Below are 16,518 nucleotides of genomic sequence, written 5' to 3' on the forward strand. Positions count from 1 at the left end.
ATGGTATCCAAATAGATATACGTTGCTAAGAGTACTGGCCACTGGGGAATCCTGCACTATTTGCCTACCCTCTCTAACTTACCTGTTGGTCGCCCAACTAGCCGCAGCTTGCACCTTATGTGTGACCACCTTGCTAAAAACCTAATCTATGATGCATTTAGCATCCTGGATGATCCAAAGTACATCAGACTGCAGCTCCATTTCCTTCACACCACCAGTCAAAAGTTGCATCTGGATGCCTTCTGCAGATGATGTAACCATGCACGCTAACAACAGGAATTCTGCAGATGCTGGAAATTCAAGCAACACACATCAAAGTTGCTGGTGAACGCAGCAGGCCAGGCAGCATCTCTAGGAAGGGGTACAGTCGACGTTTCAGGCCGAGACCCTTCGTCAGGACTAACTGAAGGAAGAGTTAGTAAGAGATTTGAAAGTGGGAGGTGGAGGGGGAGATCCAAAATGATAGGAGAAGACAGGAGGGGGAGGGATGGAGCCAAGAGCTGGACAGGTGATTGGCAAAGGGGATATGAGAGGATCATGGGACAGGAGAGACGGTGGAAGAAGAGTTCCGCATCGTGGCGAACACGGAACTCGCTGAGGTGTGGGCGAAGGGGGACAAAGGTGAGGCCCTTACTGAGGACAGAGCGTTCTGCCTCCGACAGTTGAAGGTCGGAGGGGATAGTAAAGGCCCAAGACAGCGGAAGAAGAGTTCCACATCGTGGTAAACACGGAACTCGCTGAGACGTGGGCGAAGGGGGACAAGGGTGAGGCCCTTACTGAGGACAGAGCGTTCTGCCTCCGACAGTTGAAGGTCGGAGGGGATGGTAAAGACCTGTCCCATGATCCTCTCATATCCCCTTTTCCAATCACCTGTCCAGCTCTTGGCTCCATCCCTCCCCCTCCTGTCTTCTCCTATCATTTTGGATCTCCCCCTCCCCTTCCCACTTTCAAATCTCTTAACTCTTCCTTCAGTTAGTCCTGATGAAGGATCTCGGCCTGAACATCGACTGTACCTCTTCCTAGAGATGCTGCCTGGCCTGCTGCGTTCACCAGAACTTTGATGTGTGTTACCATGCACGCTACATTGGTCCTGCCACTACCTTAACTGCTATTCCAGCTACTCATGTAGGAAGAGCAATTCTATGGAAAACACTTATAGCCATTATCTGATTCTGCGCAACCTCCTGTCACCGAAAACTCTTGAACCAAAGTCTCAGCACCTTGACTACCACGGTAGTGTGGTGGTTACCATGGCACTATTACAGCTCGGGGCATTCCGGAGTTCGGAACTTGACTCTGGCGCGGTTCTGTAAGGAGCCTCTGTACGCCCTCCCCGTGGAACGTGTGGGTTTCCTCCATGTTCTCTGGTTTCCCCCCACATCCCAAAGATGAACCAGGTAGGTTATTTGGTCATTGTAAATTGTCCTATGATTAGGTTAGGGTTAATCAGGGTTGTCGAGGTTTGCTGGGCTGACTCAAAGGGCCAGAAGGGCCTACTCCACACTGTATCGCTAAGTAATAAAATAAAATTATTCTCAACCACAGCTCAGGCATGGCCACTCACCAAAACAGTCACTCCATAATAGCCACACTGCTAAAGTCTGTTTCCCTTTTACTGTATACCTGTAAACAAATCTTAAGCACTACTGACTCCTTCACTCTGTTGATCAGATGGCTGGGACTGAAAAATAACAAGTCCTTAGCTTTAAAGCAACCTTTAAAAAGTTACTGCTGCTCTGATTGCTGGGACTGGAAATATAGTGGATGCATTTGAGCACAGAATTGAATGTGGATCCAAGGAGTCAAAGTTATCTGATCAGTAATATAACCAAGGCATACGGAATGACCAAGTCCAGACATATGCAGGAGGAAAATGCAGCAAACTTGCTTGCATTCTTCACTGTAACAGAAGTGGACAAATTTTAATGCCCCCGTACTTTCAGTGTGTAATGCAAAGGCAAGGGATCCAGATGGTCCATGAGATTGGCTGCCATTATTTCTGATCATGTATGGGATTGACAAGTAAAAGGTACTCCTACATAAGATTGTGCTGGGTCACTGGTCATAAACATGACTTACCCTAACTTGGAGGAACAAGTTGAGAATTTAAGGCATATTCTTAGATATTACAACAGTCCGATAAATTGCAAAAGCACTAACAGACACTCCGATAGTTACAGAACAGTTCATTGTGCAGCGATGCCCACATAAAATTGAAGGATTTAAACAAATATATCCATGTATAGATAAGAACTGGACTTACGTATATCTGTAAAATAGGCAATAAAGGACTAAGCAATGTCTGAAGGTATACAAAGTAACGTACAAAAATATGCCTTACAAGATAACTCAGGGACTCGGAGGAGAACTCACCGCATCAAACTCCAACAAGGTTCATCTAGAACTGGTGATATCTAAATAACGGAAGAGAGTTTTGGAAGTTGTTGAAGTACACTAACAAATTGTGTAACTTAGACAGTATGAAGCTAAAGAGTTTCACAATGTTTTGAATTATGAGTATGGGGGAAATCCATTGCTTCCCAAGGACTTCTACAGATACATTAATGTTAAAATAGATAGTAAGGGCCAAAATTAGAACTCTAAAGCATCAGAGTGGTGATTTATGTGAGGACCTGAAAAGGATGGGGGAATATTAAATGGCTTTGCTCGGGAGCCAGACACAGGACCAAAGGAAGTGAGTCAACACAGCAGTGAGGTCATGGACTGTATATAGATTACAGCGGAGGAGGAGATGCTTGTTATTTTGAGACAAATTAGGGTAGATAAATCCCCAGGATTTGACAATTGCTCCTCTGGAAGATCAAAGTGAATGGAGCCGAAAGAGATGGGGCAGATCTTAAATGGATTTTTTGCATCTGTGTTTACCTGGGAGATGGACTCAGAGCCTATAGAAGTGAGGCAAAGCAACAGTGAGGTCATGAACCTCTCTCTCACACACACACCCCCAGGGGCAGCTTTTTCACGCAGAGGATGGTGGGTATATGCCAAAGGAAGATGTAAAGGTAGGTAGAATTAGAATGTTTAAGATTTTGAAACAGGTACTGAGTTAGGAAACGTTCGGAGTGATATGGACCAAATACAGGCTCGTTGAATCACATTGTCAGAATGGAAGAGTTGGAACTGTTTCTGTGCTGACTGATTCTCTGTCTCTATCTCAAAATTAACTCACATGTTGCTATACCTCATTCAACATTTAAAACTCACAGATTGTTCGCATTTCTTCAAAGTTCAAAGTAAATTTATTATCCAAGTACATATATGTCACCACATACAACCGTGAGATTCATTTTCTTGTGGGCATACTCAATCATTCCAATAAACACAATAGAATCATTGAAAGAACTGCACCAACTTGGGCATTCAAGCAGTGTGCAAATGTAAAAAGAAAGAAGAAGAAATAATAATAATACATAAATATTGAGAGCAAGAGTCCTTGAAAGTGAGTCCATAGATGGTGAGAATGTTTCAATGATGGGACAAGTGTAGCTGAGTGAAGTTATCCCCTTTCATTCAAGAGCCTGATTTTTGAGGGGCAATATCCGTTCCTGAACCTGGTGATGTGAGTCCTGAGGTTTCTGTACCTTCTACTTGATGGCAGCAGTGAGAAGAGGGCATGTCCCATGTGGTGGGATCCCTGATGATGGATGCTGCTTTCCAGCGACAACTCTTCATGTAGGCATGCTCAATGGTGGGGAGGGCTTTACCCGTGATGGACTGGGCCTTAACCATTACTTTTTGTAGGATTTTCCATCCAAGGGCATTGGTGTTTCCATACCAGACTGTGATGCAGTCAGTCAATACACATCTATGGAAGTGTACATGTGTACAATACACATGTGCAAACTCCTAAGGAAGTAGAGATGCTGCCATACTTTCTTCATAATGGCACTTACGTGCTGGGCCCAAGACAGATCCTCTGAAATGATAACACTGAGTAATTTAAAGTTGCTGACCCTTTCCACTTCTGATCCCCCGACGAGGACTGGCTCATGGATCTCCAGTTTCCTCCTCCTGAAGTCAATAATCAGCTCCTTGGTCTAGCTGACATTGAGTGAGAGGTTGTTGTTGTGGCACCACTCAGACGGATTTTCAATCTCACTCCTAAATGCTGATTCATCACCATCTTTGATTCGGCATACAACGTGGTTTGTCATCAAACTTGAATATGGCATTGGAGCTGTGCTTAGCCACACAGTCATAGGTGTAAAGTGAGTAGAGCAGGGGGCTATGTACACAGCCCTGTGGGTGCACCTGAGCTGATGGAGGAGATGTTGTTGCCAATCCAAACCGACAGGGGTCTGCAAGTGAGGAAATCTCAGATCCATTTGCACAAGGAGGTACTGAGGCCAAAGACTTGAAGCTTATTGATTAGTTTTGAGGGGATGATGGTATTGAATGCTGAGCTGTAGTCGATAAAGACCATTCTTATTGACGCACCTTTGCTGCCCAGGTGTTCAGGGTTGAGTGAAGAGCCAATGAAAAGGCATCTGCTGTGGATCGGTTGGCAAACTGAAGTGGATCTAAGACACTTCTCAGGCAGATGTTGATATGTTTCATCACCAACCTCTCAAAATACTTCATCACTGTAGATGTAAGTGCTACGTCCCAGTTCTGTAACCAGTTCTATAAATGACTTACTCTTCTAGGGTTGAACTGTTCACAAACTATGTTAAAGAACAATCTTACAATCTTTATGGAAACATAACCGTTAAGACTTTAAAACAAACAAGTGCTTATTGATCAGGGAAAAAACAATCTGTCAAACATCCAACTGCACCAGCTTCTAGGATTCCTCACATTTCAAATCCTGATCAATGCCGTGTCTCAGATTATGTGACCTCTTTGTTTTACAATTCTCAGCATGATGACCCACGTGGCCACAGCTGAACCAATGGATTTGTGAACCCTCTTGGGATAGCACATTTCCTGGGGATCCCATTGCTAGTGTATCTCATTTACCTGAAACTTCTACCCATTTGGACAATTTTTAATTGACTACTGTCACAGAACTATCCACCACAATCCCTTGACTCCTGTTATTGTCTCATGTTTACGGTTATAGTGCAACAACCTAGCAATAACACAAATAAATATTCCAGTACTGACGGTGGCAGTGCAACCATGAGGATAGGTAAACGTGAAATCATAGAGTTCTAGAACACTATTACACAGAACCAGGCCCTTCAGTCCATCTAGTTCATGCTGAAACTTTAATCTGACAAGTCCCATTGACCTGCACCTGGACCATAGCCCTCCATACCCCTCCTATCCATGTACTCATCCAAATTTTTCTTAAGTGTTGAAATCAACCCCGCATCCACCACTTCCGCTAGCAGCACGTTCCACATTATCACCACACTTTCTATACACCACATAATTTTGCATACATCGATCAAATCTCCCCTCAACCTTCTACGTTCTAGGAAATAAAGTTCTAATCTATTCAAGTCCTGCAACATCGTTGTAAATTTTCTCTGCACTCTTTCAATCTTATTTATATCTTTCCTGTTGGTAGGTCACCAAAACTTCACAAAATACTCCAAATTAGGCCTCAGCAACATCTTATACAAAGTCAAGATACTATCCCATTTACTTTACTCAACACTTTGATTTTGAAGGTCATTGTGCAAAGAGCTCCCTTTATAAACCTATCTAACTGTGATGCCACGTTGAAGGAATTATGGATCAGTATTCTCAGATCCCTCTGTTCTACAGCACTCCTCAGTGTCCTACTGCTCACCATAGAAGACTTACCCTGATTTGTCCTCCCAAAGTGCAACACCTCACACTTGTCTGCACTGAGTTCCATCTCAAACAACAGGAATTCTGCAGATGCTGGAAATTCAAGCAACATACATCAAAGTTGCTGGTGAACGCAGCAGGCCAAGCAGCATCTCTAGGAAGAGGTGCAGTCGACGTTTCAGGCCGAGACCCTTCGTCAGGACTAACTGAAGGAAGAGTGAGTAAGGGATTTGAAAGTTGGAGGGGGAGGGGGAGATCCAAAATGATAGGAGAAGACGGGGGGGGGGGGGATGGAGCCAAGAGCTGGACAGGTGATAGGCAAAAGGGGATACGAGAGGATCATGGGACAGGAGGTCCTTATATACTTCCATCCCCCATCAGGAAGGTCTCCTGTGAGTCGACTGGGGTGATATACTGCGTCCGGTGCTCCCGATGTGGCCTTTTATATATTGGCGAGACCCGACGCAGACTGGGAGACCGCTTTGCTGAACATCTACGCTCTGTCCGCCAGAGAAAGCAGGATCTCCTAGTGGCCACACATTTTAATTCCACATCCCATTCCCATTCTGACATGTCTATCCACGGCCTCCTCTACTGTAAAGATGAAGCCACACTCAGGTTGGAGGAACAACACCTTATACTCCGTCTGGGTAGCCTCCAACCTGATGGCATGAACATCGACTTCTCTAACTTCCGCTAAGGCCCCACCTTCCCCTCGTACCCCATCTGTTACTCATTTTTATGCACACATTCTTTCTCTCACTCTCCTTTTTCTCCCTCTGTCCCTCTGAATATACCTCTTGCCCATCCTCTGGGTCACACCCCCCCCCTTCTTGTCTTTCTTCCCGGACCTCCTGTCCCATGATCCTCTCGTATCCCCTTTTGCCTATCACCTGTCCAGCTCTCGGCTCTATCCCTCCCCCTCCTGTCTTCTCCTATCATTTTGGATCTCCCCCTCCCCCTCCAGCTTTCAAATCCCTTACTCACTCTTCCTTCAGTTAGTCCTGACGAAGGGTCTCGGCCTGAAACGTCGACTGCACCTCTTCCTACAGATGCTGCCTGGCCTGCTGCGTTCACCAACAACTTTGATGTATGTTGCTTGAGTTCCATCTGCCATTTTTCAGGCCATTTTCCCAGCTGGTCCGGATCCTGCTGCAAGCTTTGACAGTCTTCCTCGACATCCACTACATCCCCAATCTTGGTGTCATCTGTAAATTTGCTGATCTAGTTAACCACATTATCATCCAGATGATTGATATTGGTAACAAACAACAACGGACCCAGCACTGATTCCCTGCAGCACACCACTAGTCACAGGCCTCCAGTTAGAGAGGCAACCATCTACTACCACTCTCTGATTTCTCCAGCAAGGCCAATGTCTAATCCAATTTACTGCTTCATCTTGAATGCCAATCGACTGAACCTTCTTGACCAACCTCCCACGTGGGACCATGTAGACAACACTCACTGCCTTGCCTTCATCAGTTTCCTGGTAACTTCCTCAAAAAAAAAACTGTATAAGATTGGTTAGACGTAAATTACCATGCACAAAGCCTTGTTGACTATCCCAAATCAGTTCCTGTCTATCCAAATATTTGTATTATATATCCGGCCCCTTAGAATACTTTCCAATAACTTTTCCACTGCTGATGTCAGGCTATATTTTCCTGGCTTATTCTTAGAATCTTTCTTAAACAACAGAACAACATTAGGTATCCCCCAATCCTCCAGCACCTCACCTGAGGCTAAGGATGTTTTAAATATCTTTGCTAGGGCCCCTGCAGTTTTTGTACTAGCCTCCCACACAGTCTGAGGGAACACCATGTTAGGCCCTGGGGAATTAACCACCTTAATTTGCCTCAAGACAGCAGACTCTCCCTCCTCTGTAATCTGTATAGAGTCTATGACCTTGCTGCTGCATTGCCTCACATCTATAGATCACGTGTCTATCTCCTGAGTAAATACAGATGCAAAAAGTCCATTTAAGATCTTCCCCATCTCTTTTGGCTCCTTGCATAGATTACCACTCTGATCTTCTGGATGAGCAATTTTGACCTTTGCTATCCTTTTGCTCTTAATATATCTGTAGAAGCCCTTAGGACTCTTCTTCACCTTGTCTGCTAGAGCAACCTAGTGTCCTCTTTTAGCTCTCCTGATTTCCTTCTTATACTCCTCAAGTACCTCAATTGTCCCTGCCTGCCTATACATGCTATGCTCTACCTTCCTTTTCTTAAACTGGGCCTCAATATCCCTCAAAAACCAAAGTTTCCTACAGCTGTTATCTTTGCCATTTATTCTGACAGGAATAATCAAACTCTTTACTCTCAAAATTTAACTTTTGAAGGCCTCCCATGTACTAAGTACACCTTAGACAGAAAACAACCTATCCCAATCCACACTTGCCAAATGCTTTCTGATACCATCAAAATGGGACTTTCTTCAATTTAGAATCTCAACCTGAGGACCAGACCTATCCTTTTCCATAATTACCTTGAAAGCAATGGCTTTATGTTCACTAGTTGCAAAATTTCCCCTACAGAAACTTCTGTCATTTGTCCTGTCTCATACCCTAATAGGAAATCTAGTATCACTCTCTCTCTAGTTGGGACTTCTATATTCTAATTAAGGAAACTTTTCTGAACACATTTGATAAACTCTTTCCCATCCAGCCCTTTTACAGTGTGCGAATCCTAATCAATATGTGGAAAGTTAAATCAGCTACTATCAGAGCCTTAAGTTTCTTGCAACAGTCTGCGATCTCTGTACAAATTTGTTCCTCTCAATCCAGCACATTGTTGGGTGGGGTTATTAATATTTAGTTACCTTTTATTCACGCTATTGGGAGCATTTAATTGGCTGTGAGAGATTGCCCCCACTACCACTCCCTGCTATAACAACCTTAAGGAACCATAAGGACTCAAATAGCCTCTGTATCGGTCTCCTTTGGGTTCATCACATCAGTGGAGAGGTGGAGCTTGCTACATGGGCAACAGCTTGTTCTCCTTATCGCACTGCACAGGGTCACATATTATGCAGACAGCTAGGACACAGCATTCATGGTCAACTGTGATCGATGGAGGCCCTCATCAAGTTTATTCATTTCTTAGAAAAGAGAAATTACCTCACAGTTACATGTGGCATTTAAATTACTTAAATAAACCTGTTGATTGAGTGTAGTTACTGAATGGATTTGATGAATGTACACTATTTAGTTGTACCACAACTTCCAAAGGTATGTTGCCTGTGCTTGGATTTACCTTCTTAGATAACTTGTGTGATCCATTAACCATGTTGGTCATGGATCAAAGGGAGGGTTCACAGCAGTCAGGGAGAGATGTCGAGTACCCATCAGGCTCTGGCTAGAACGGAAGATGTTAGAAGCCAAGACCAACAAAGTACAGTGAAGGGAAGGAAGACCACGCAATGGACAACTGGTCAGAATTGATGTGAGGACAGAGCTGGGATCGCACCGTGAATTATCTCACTGTGTGCCATCCAGAGAAGCAAATGGAAATATTTTGAGAATTAACACCTTGTGAAATGGGTAGCCTTATAAATTGCAAAAATGAAACAGACACTCTGATAATTACAGAACTGGCAGTTGAGGTAATTGTGTAACAGTGCCCACAGAAATTTGAAGAAGTTAGAGAAACACAGATGTTAATGTGTGAGGAATGGACTTACAGCTGTATGATTGGCAAAAAGAACTCACCAATGTCTGTCAAGTATCCAATAAAAAAGATACCTTGCTGCAACAATCACTCTGGAGACTAACCCCTGAAGAGAAAGACCCTGAGTCACTAAATCACTATTGTTAAGGCCATTCAGACAAGCAATTGAACAGGCAAGGCATAGGAGGGTACGGGTACAATATAGGCAAAAGAGATTAGTATTGATGGGCATGATGGCTGACATTGACATGATGGGTCAAAGGGACCTGTTGGTGTACTGTATGACTCTAAGACCACAATTTATTCTGACAGTAGTGAGAGTGAGAAAATAGAATTGAAATGTTATTGCCATGAGGGTTAGCTTTACATATCTCTTTAGTACAGGGATATTTCCATATAGCGATTGTAGCATCCTGCCGGAGTCTCTTAATTAAACGTTTTTGTAAAACTGTTCGAGGAATACTTCCTCTCATTAAACATCCTGGGGTATCAGTGATGAAATCCAAAGGTTCAAAGTTCAAAGTAAATTTATTGTCAAAAGACATATTTGTCACCATATACTACCCTGAGATTCATTTTCTTGCGGGCATTTACAGTAAGTACAAAGAAACACAATGGAATTAATGAAAAACTGCACATGAAGAAAAATGGACAAACAAGCAATGTGCAAAAGACAACAAATTGTGCAAATACAAAAGAAAAAAAACAAAACAATAATATCAAATAAATAAGTGATAAATATTGAGAACACAAGTTGTAGAGTCCTTAAAAGTAAGTCCATAGATTATAGAATCAGATCAGTGTAGGGATGAGTGAAGGTATCCACACTGGTTCAAGAGCCTGATGGCTGAGGGGTAATAACTGGTCCTGGACCTGGTGGTGTAGATCCTAAGGCTCCTGTACCTCCTTCCTGATGGCAGCAGTGAATAAAGAGCATGGCCTGGATGGTAGGGGTCCTTGATGATGGATGCTGCTTTCCTGCTACAGTGCTCCTTGTAAATAAAGGCATCCGTTAGTCTTGCGAGACCATGGATCTGCGCCTGGAAAGTCTTCACTCTCCAGGGCGCAGGCCTGGGCAAGGTTGTATGGAAGACCAGCAGTTGCCCATGCTGCAAGTCTCCCCTCTCCACGACACTGATGTTGTCCAAGGGAAGGGCATTAGGACCCATACAGCTTGGCACCAGTGTCGTCACAGAGCAATGTGTGATTAAGTGCCTTGATCAAGGACACAACACATTCCCTCTGCTGGGGCTCGAACTCACGACCTTCAGGTAGCTAGTCCAATTCCTTAACCACTTGGCCACGTGCCCACAGTGCTCCTTGTAGATGTGTTCAATAGTGGGAAGGGCTCTACCTGCGATAAAGAGGGCTTATTTGCCCCAACTTGGTCTGACTACACTGCAACTTGCTTTTTATTATTCAGGAACCTCACTCTACAATTCTTGAACCAGACTAACAGTTCTTTGCAATAATCATGACACCCTCTGCCTGCATTCATCTTTAACTTCTGCATCTAATAACAGTGAACAATAAAGGTTTGGCTTCATGACTAATTTTGGGTGTATCTTATGGATTTCAGGCTCCTGATCATGAAAATCACCATGAAATTTCCCTGCCATGCACCATTTTTTAAAAATCGCTGATATTTGTTATTTCAATTCATAACTTAAGTTAGAATAACTGATGCCAAGATTAAGGAAGGCATTTTTTGTTGGTCCACAAATCAGACAAGTCATAATGACAGGTAATTCAGTGAACTTCTCGTGGGACTGGAGAAAAAAGCATGGAAGGCATTCAAGGATGTTTTCTTGCAAGTACAGAGCACCAAACTAATTCAGCTGGTTGATAACATGCAAAACCATAAAGTACAACATGTCACTAAAGATTCACTTTCTGCATTCCCATTTAGATTTCTTTCCTGCAAATCTTGGCGCTGTCAGTGACAACCATGTTGAAAGCTTTCACCAGGACTTTGCAGTCATGGAGAAACGGTATCAGGGCAACTGGAATCCATCAATGCTGGCTGATTATTGTTGGACACTTAAATGAGAAGTCTCAGACACTAAGTACAAATTAAAATCATCAACAAAATATTTTAGCATAGTAGAACTATTACAAAGCGTCAGTACCATTATGTAATTAAACACATTATATTTCTACGTGATACAAATAGTCTGACGTTAGATTTGTGTTCAGCTGCAAGCAGTCTATCATAAACAAACAAAATTTCTGAGGAAGCAATACTTTTGAAAAAAATTGTTGTCCAGTGTTGCCCTTCGAAGATTTTGAAATTTGGTTATAGTCAAAATAATTGTGTATAATTATACAACAGAGTAGAAGTGAACATGCAGATATCATTGTGTAGTTTGATAAATCATCTGACAAATTTCAATATTTTTAATTTCAAATTTGCTAAAATAATTACTAGACATTACATAAAACTGTCAGGAATACTTAACTGTGTCATGGTCCGGTCCGTGAAGTCCACATTCCAGTTCACAGTCTGGTCCGTGGATTCAGGACTCTGGGTATTCCAGCTGTCCCTTGTTTGAGTTAATCATAGGCACCTCATTCCCATCTTTGGGCTTGCAATATAAGTAGCCTTGGGAGTGAGTGTGGGCTGCTGGTTTGTTTTGTCAAGATCCCCTGGGAGTAACCTGCTGGTGGAAGGCTAGAGCAGCCAATTGCCATCTTTAGGCTGTGTTGGGGAACCATCCCCTCATGGAGCCTTGCTGTCAGTAGTTGGAGCAGACTCTGTGGTATGGATTTGGCTGTTTCCTGGGCCAGCTGAGTGGCTGCCAGTCTCTCCAAGCTAGGTAGGGATCTGGTTGTTTCTGTAGCCAGCTGAGGTTGCTGGCTAAACTGAGACTTGGAGCTTCCCTGGAGCAGAGATGGAACTGTCTGTTGCTCTTTGGTGTTTTTCTCTTCTTGTCCTTGCCTCCGTGGGGTAAGCCAGGCCGTTTTGCAGTTGCCCTGCAGGGGGACCTGTCTTGTCTTGTCCTTGCCTCTTGGGTAAGTCTGGCTGTTCTGCCGTTACCTGACAGAGAGACCTGTCCCACCTTGGTGTGGAGATGAAGTTGAGTCCTGGCTTGTTGTAGGATAAGTCCCAGCTCTATGTCTATGTTCTGTCCTGTCTCATGTTTGTGTTGTGTTAAAGATGAGTCCTGGCTTGTCGAAGGATGAGTCCCGGCTCTATGTTGATGTTCAGTTCCCAGTTTGTCTCTCAGCTCCAGTCTCTGAGTTATCAGCCTCTGCATTTCTAGACAAAGATCCCGCAGCCAAGCTCCAAGAACCCGAGCCTCGAGGATCCCGCAGCCAAGCTCCAAGAACCCGAGCCTCGAGGATCCCGCAGCCAAGCTCCAAGAACCCGAGCCTCGAGGATCCCGCAGCCAAGCTCAAGACCCAAGACCCCAAGCCTCGAGGATCCCAAGCCAAGCTCGGGCCTCTAGACCCCAGCCATGTCCTGTCCTGAAACCATGTCATGTCCTTGCCTGGTTCCGGGGTCCGAGCCCGAGGCAAGACCCAGGTTCTCTGTCCTTGTCCAGTCTCAGGCTCGGAGACCAAGCCTTGTCTCCTAGTCCACGGTTCCTAGTCCTGGTCCTGCTTTCCCTAGCCCAAGTCTGCATTCTTGTCCCTGCTCCTTGCCTGTATCCTGTCACGTCCCTACTCTAGTCAAGTCCTGTTTTTCTTGTACTTCAGTGTCTGTGTCTTGCATTTGGGTCCATCCCCAGCACCCCATTATGACAAACTGAAAATAAGTAAATCAATTACAATGATTTCATTGTGTCTCAAAACAGCTTCTATTGGAGATGTTTTATTTTTAAGACACAAAGCATACACAAGAGAATTTAGAAAAATCTACATCTTGCGTGTTTAATACAGATGGTTGACAGGGATCTTTAACCCTAGGTTTGGCTGTGATGTGCTTGAATCCTTTTAAAATTCATGTTCATGTTGGGCTTCTTGTTAGAATTAGTTAAAACACACAATTCATTTATCTTAGATGGTTCTGAACAGACTCTTTATACTAATCAATTTTATTTGTTAATTTGTTATTTTCGCATTCCATATTTTGCCTACTCAACTCAAAAAATAATGTTTATGACATTAATGAACAAATATATAACATTGCTTTTATTTTATGTTCCTGTCCCAATATTTTAACATAGATATTAATCTTTTTTTACTTGAAATGGCTGAAGTCTCTAGTAAAGCAGCATTTGTACAATGTGATAAGAATAAGTGAAGTGTTTGAGATTACAGCAGTCAAGGAAGTAATTCACACTGAAGCATAAGATTGTGGGTTCAAGCCCAAAGGATCATTTGGGGTGATAATTCCACTCAATAGAAGGGAATGCTGCTATTTTGGAAATTCAAAGGATTGAGTAAGATGTTAAAGCAAAACTCCCAGGTTCAACCCTGTCATTGTGTCAACATGTGGACTTTGGCGAGTACTAGCCTTTCAGTGAAGAGGGAAAGCAGCATTAAGATAAGACAAGGTAAGCTTCTTCCTTTTTCTTAAATCACTAGTTTTTTTAAATGGGCAGTAAAGGCAGTCATTGGAGTGGAATGCTCCTCCTGTGAGTTTAGTGCCTGCTCACATTACCTGCAAGCATAGTCATTAGGGCATGAGAGCAGCGATTTGACCTCAAAGGAGCCCTTCTCAAAATGGCTGTTCTATAGAAACCATTTCCGTTTTTCTTGCTTCTAAGCCTGGCAGCTGCTTACTTGTAATGGATGTTTTAGACTTCCACTGCTTCCCCTCTTTTTTTCTTCTTAAGATATTCTCATTGATTTAATATACTTGACATAATACAATAAGACATCTAGCAGCGTCCATCTGAACAATGTTAGTTATTAAATAATGGAATAATTTGCTTGTGCATAGCTGATACGGGACTGTTGAAATGGTACAAGCATCAATTAAATTCTAGTGGAACAAACACTAAAAAATATTTGGTTGTCACAGATGCATCCTAAGAGCAAATTATTTAAAGAGATGGTTGAAATATTTAATATGCTTTATCAAATTACTAATAAGGAATATATTGATGTAACCAACAATATGCCATGTTGGGATGTAATAAAACACACCCAAGCTTTTCATCTTGAAGTAGAAAAGATATTTTGCTCATGAAATTAGTTCCATATGGCAGACTTTTAATTTTTCTCAAATGTAATACCAGCCCAAATTTTCTTTTACTCAAACTAGCCACAAACTTTCCATCTGCACTTACAGTTGGGAAGAAAGTTGACAAAATGAAGTAAGAAGGCAGAGCATACTGTCACCCTTTTCAATCCTTCACTGTTTTCATCAAGATCTTGTTTTTCAAAGGTATGTAGTTGGATGTTCCACCTGAATCAGGCAGGAGCCATCTGAAAATGCAAATCAGCTTATGAATTTTGGGGGGAAAATATCGACTTCAGACATGGGCTAAAATTTTCAGAGGAATATTGAAGGTTTAGAACTAGAGGGGAGACTTACTGAGATAAGCACACCTCCAACAACTCTGAAGCAGTGAGGTGAATGTGTTGCCAAGATTGCCTTAGATCAATATTCCAAGTAACATTATGAATATGTTTTTTCAAAATGCAGTTAAAATTTCATTAATGTCACCAGAGACCACAGTTATCGTGCTACAGTAAAGCCGTTTTCACATCACAGATGCAATGTACCAGAAAGTGATCTATTTTGATATTGTAGCTCATTTTACATGGACCAGCTGTCATCCTGGATGAATAGAATCACGATTCTTAATGGGATGTTTGTGCTTTGCCTAGGCTTCAATCTTATACATGCAGTAAACGTGGACAAATCATCCTATTATAAGTGCAAGTCTTTAACGATTTTTCTAATTGAAAATTTGTTACTGTAATATCCTACATGAAGTGCTCAGGTAATTAATTAATAATAATAGGAACATTTTGTTCTGAACTAATCTGACCATTAACAACTATTATTTAATCAGAATGAATTAGAATAATTCCCACCTTTACAGTATTGTATACATCTATTATTATAAAACTCTCTATTACTCTCTTTGCTTGAAGTTAACTCCATATACTTTACCTTGTTTGTCTCATTGAAACCATCAGAACATGTGTTATTAAGATCCATATACGTAAAGAAACCAAAAAGAAATAAATCTTCAGCAATTAAATCATAGCAATGTCCTTTCCTCCATAGGCAAAAAAAATCCACACAATGAGGGTTTCTGTTTCTGTCCAGATTATAGTCATTAATTCCAGACTTGTTGAAGCAGTTGTAATCAGACTAGTGGTACAGGGGGCTCTTTCAAAAATACTCGCAGAAGTTCAATTACAAAGCAGAAAAACATAGTTAGGGTGAAAGGTTCATAATGAGGCAAATCAGTTATCTTCAGTGCGGCTGGTAATATTTGTGAATGCCCACTGGCCAAGGATTCATGTGCAGATAATGTACAAAGAATTTTATTAATTAACATTCAAGTCTCAATCCTTTTCATGTTTCAGGCACACTCTGCAGGAATCTTTCAGCCAGTGTCAGAAGTACCACCATATTTAGGAATCAGACAATTCTATAAATAAGTACTGATTGGTTGTTTAATTGCTCCCAATATGCAGCTGAGTGGTGGTAATTTTGGGGGAGTCGATGGAAATGCTGGGAAGAAACAAATGGGTTATTGTAGGATTAACATAAAAGCCCTGCAATTGATTTACACTTCCTTGTGAATTTCTCTTGGCTGAATTGATGATCTTCCCCTCTGCTCTTTCTCTCTGTCTCTCTCTGGGTTCTTGCCTTTAACAAAGAGCAGAATTAGAACATCTTTCACCAATCTGCAATAGTGCTGCACAGAGAAAATAAACAAAACAATAATGACAACCAAAAATATTCAAATGCTAGGTCCTTAATAAAAGCAGAAAATGCTTACAATCCACATCAGGTCAAACAGCATCTGGAAAAGACAAGGCAAACAACAATTAGGAGGTCAGTTATTCAAAAAATTAATGCAAAATATTAGCCAATCTCTCTCTTCCATTGCTGTAGATTTTGACCATTTTCCAGTTCAATTCAGATTATTCAATTTTTTTTTCCTCTTTGCTC

At 42.2% G+C, this 16,518-nt stretch overlaps 1 protein-coding gene across 1 annotated transcript in view; it reads right to left on the reverse strand.

The window, feature by feature from the left end:
- The window catches only part of LOC134341036 (cystathionine beta-synthase-like), a 76,210-nt gene extending 61,427 nt beyond the window's left edge, over positions 1-14,783 (reverse strand). The window contains exon 1 of the mRNA XM_063038771.1: positions 14,672-14,783. Within this exon, the coding sequence (XP_062894841.1) occupies positions 14,672-14,715 (44 nt within the window). The 5' untranslated portion in view covers positions 14,716-14,783. The remainder of the gene's footprint in view (positions 1-14,671) is intronic.
- Between the last annotated feature and the right edge of the window lie 1,735 nt (positions 14,784-16,518).

Source organism: Mobula hypostoma, chromosome X2, assembly GCF_963921235.1.
Source record: "Mobula hypostoma chromosome X2, sMobHyp1.1, whole genome shotgun sequence".
In the NCBI taxonomy this organism is placed as follows: Eukaryota; Metazoa; Chordata; class Chondrichthyes; order Myliobatiformes; family Myliobatidae; genus Mobula; species Mobula hypostoma.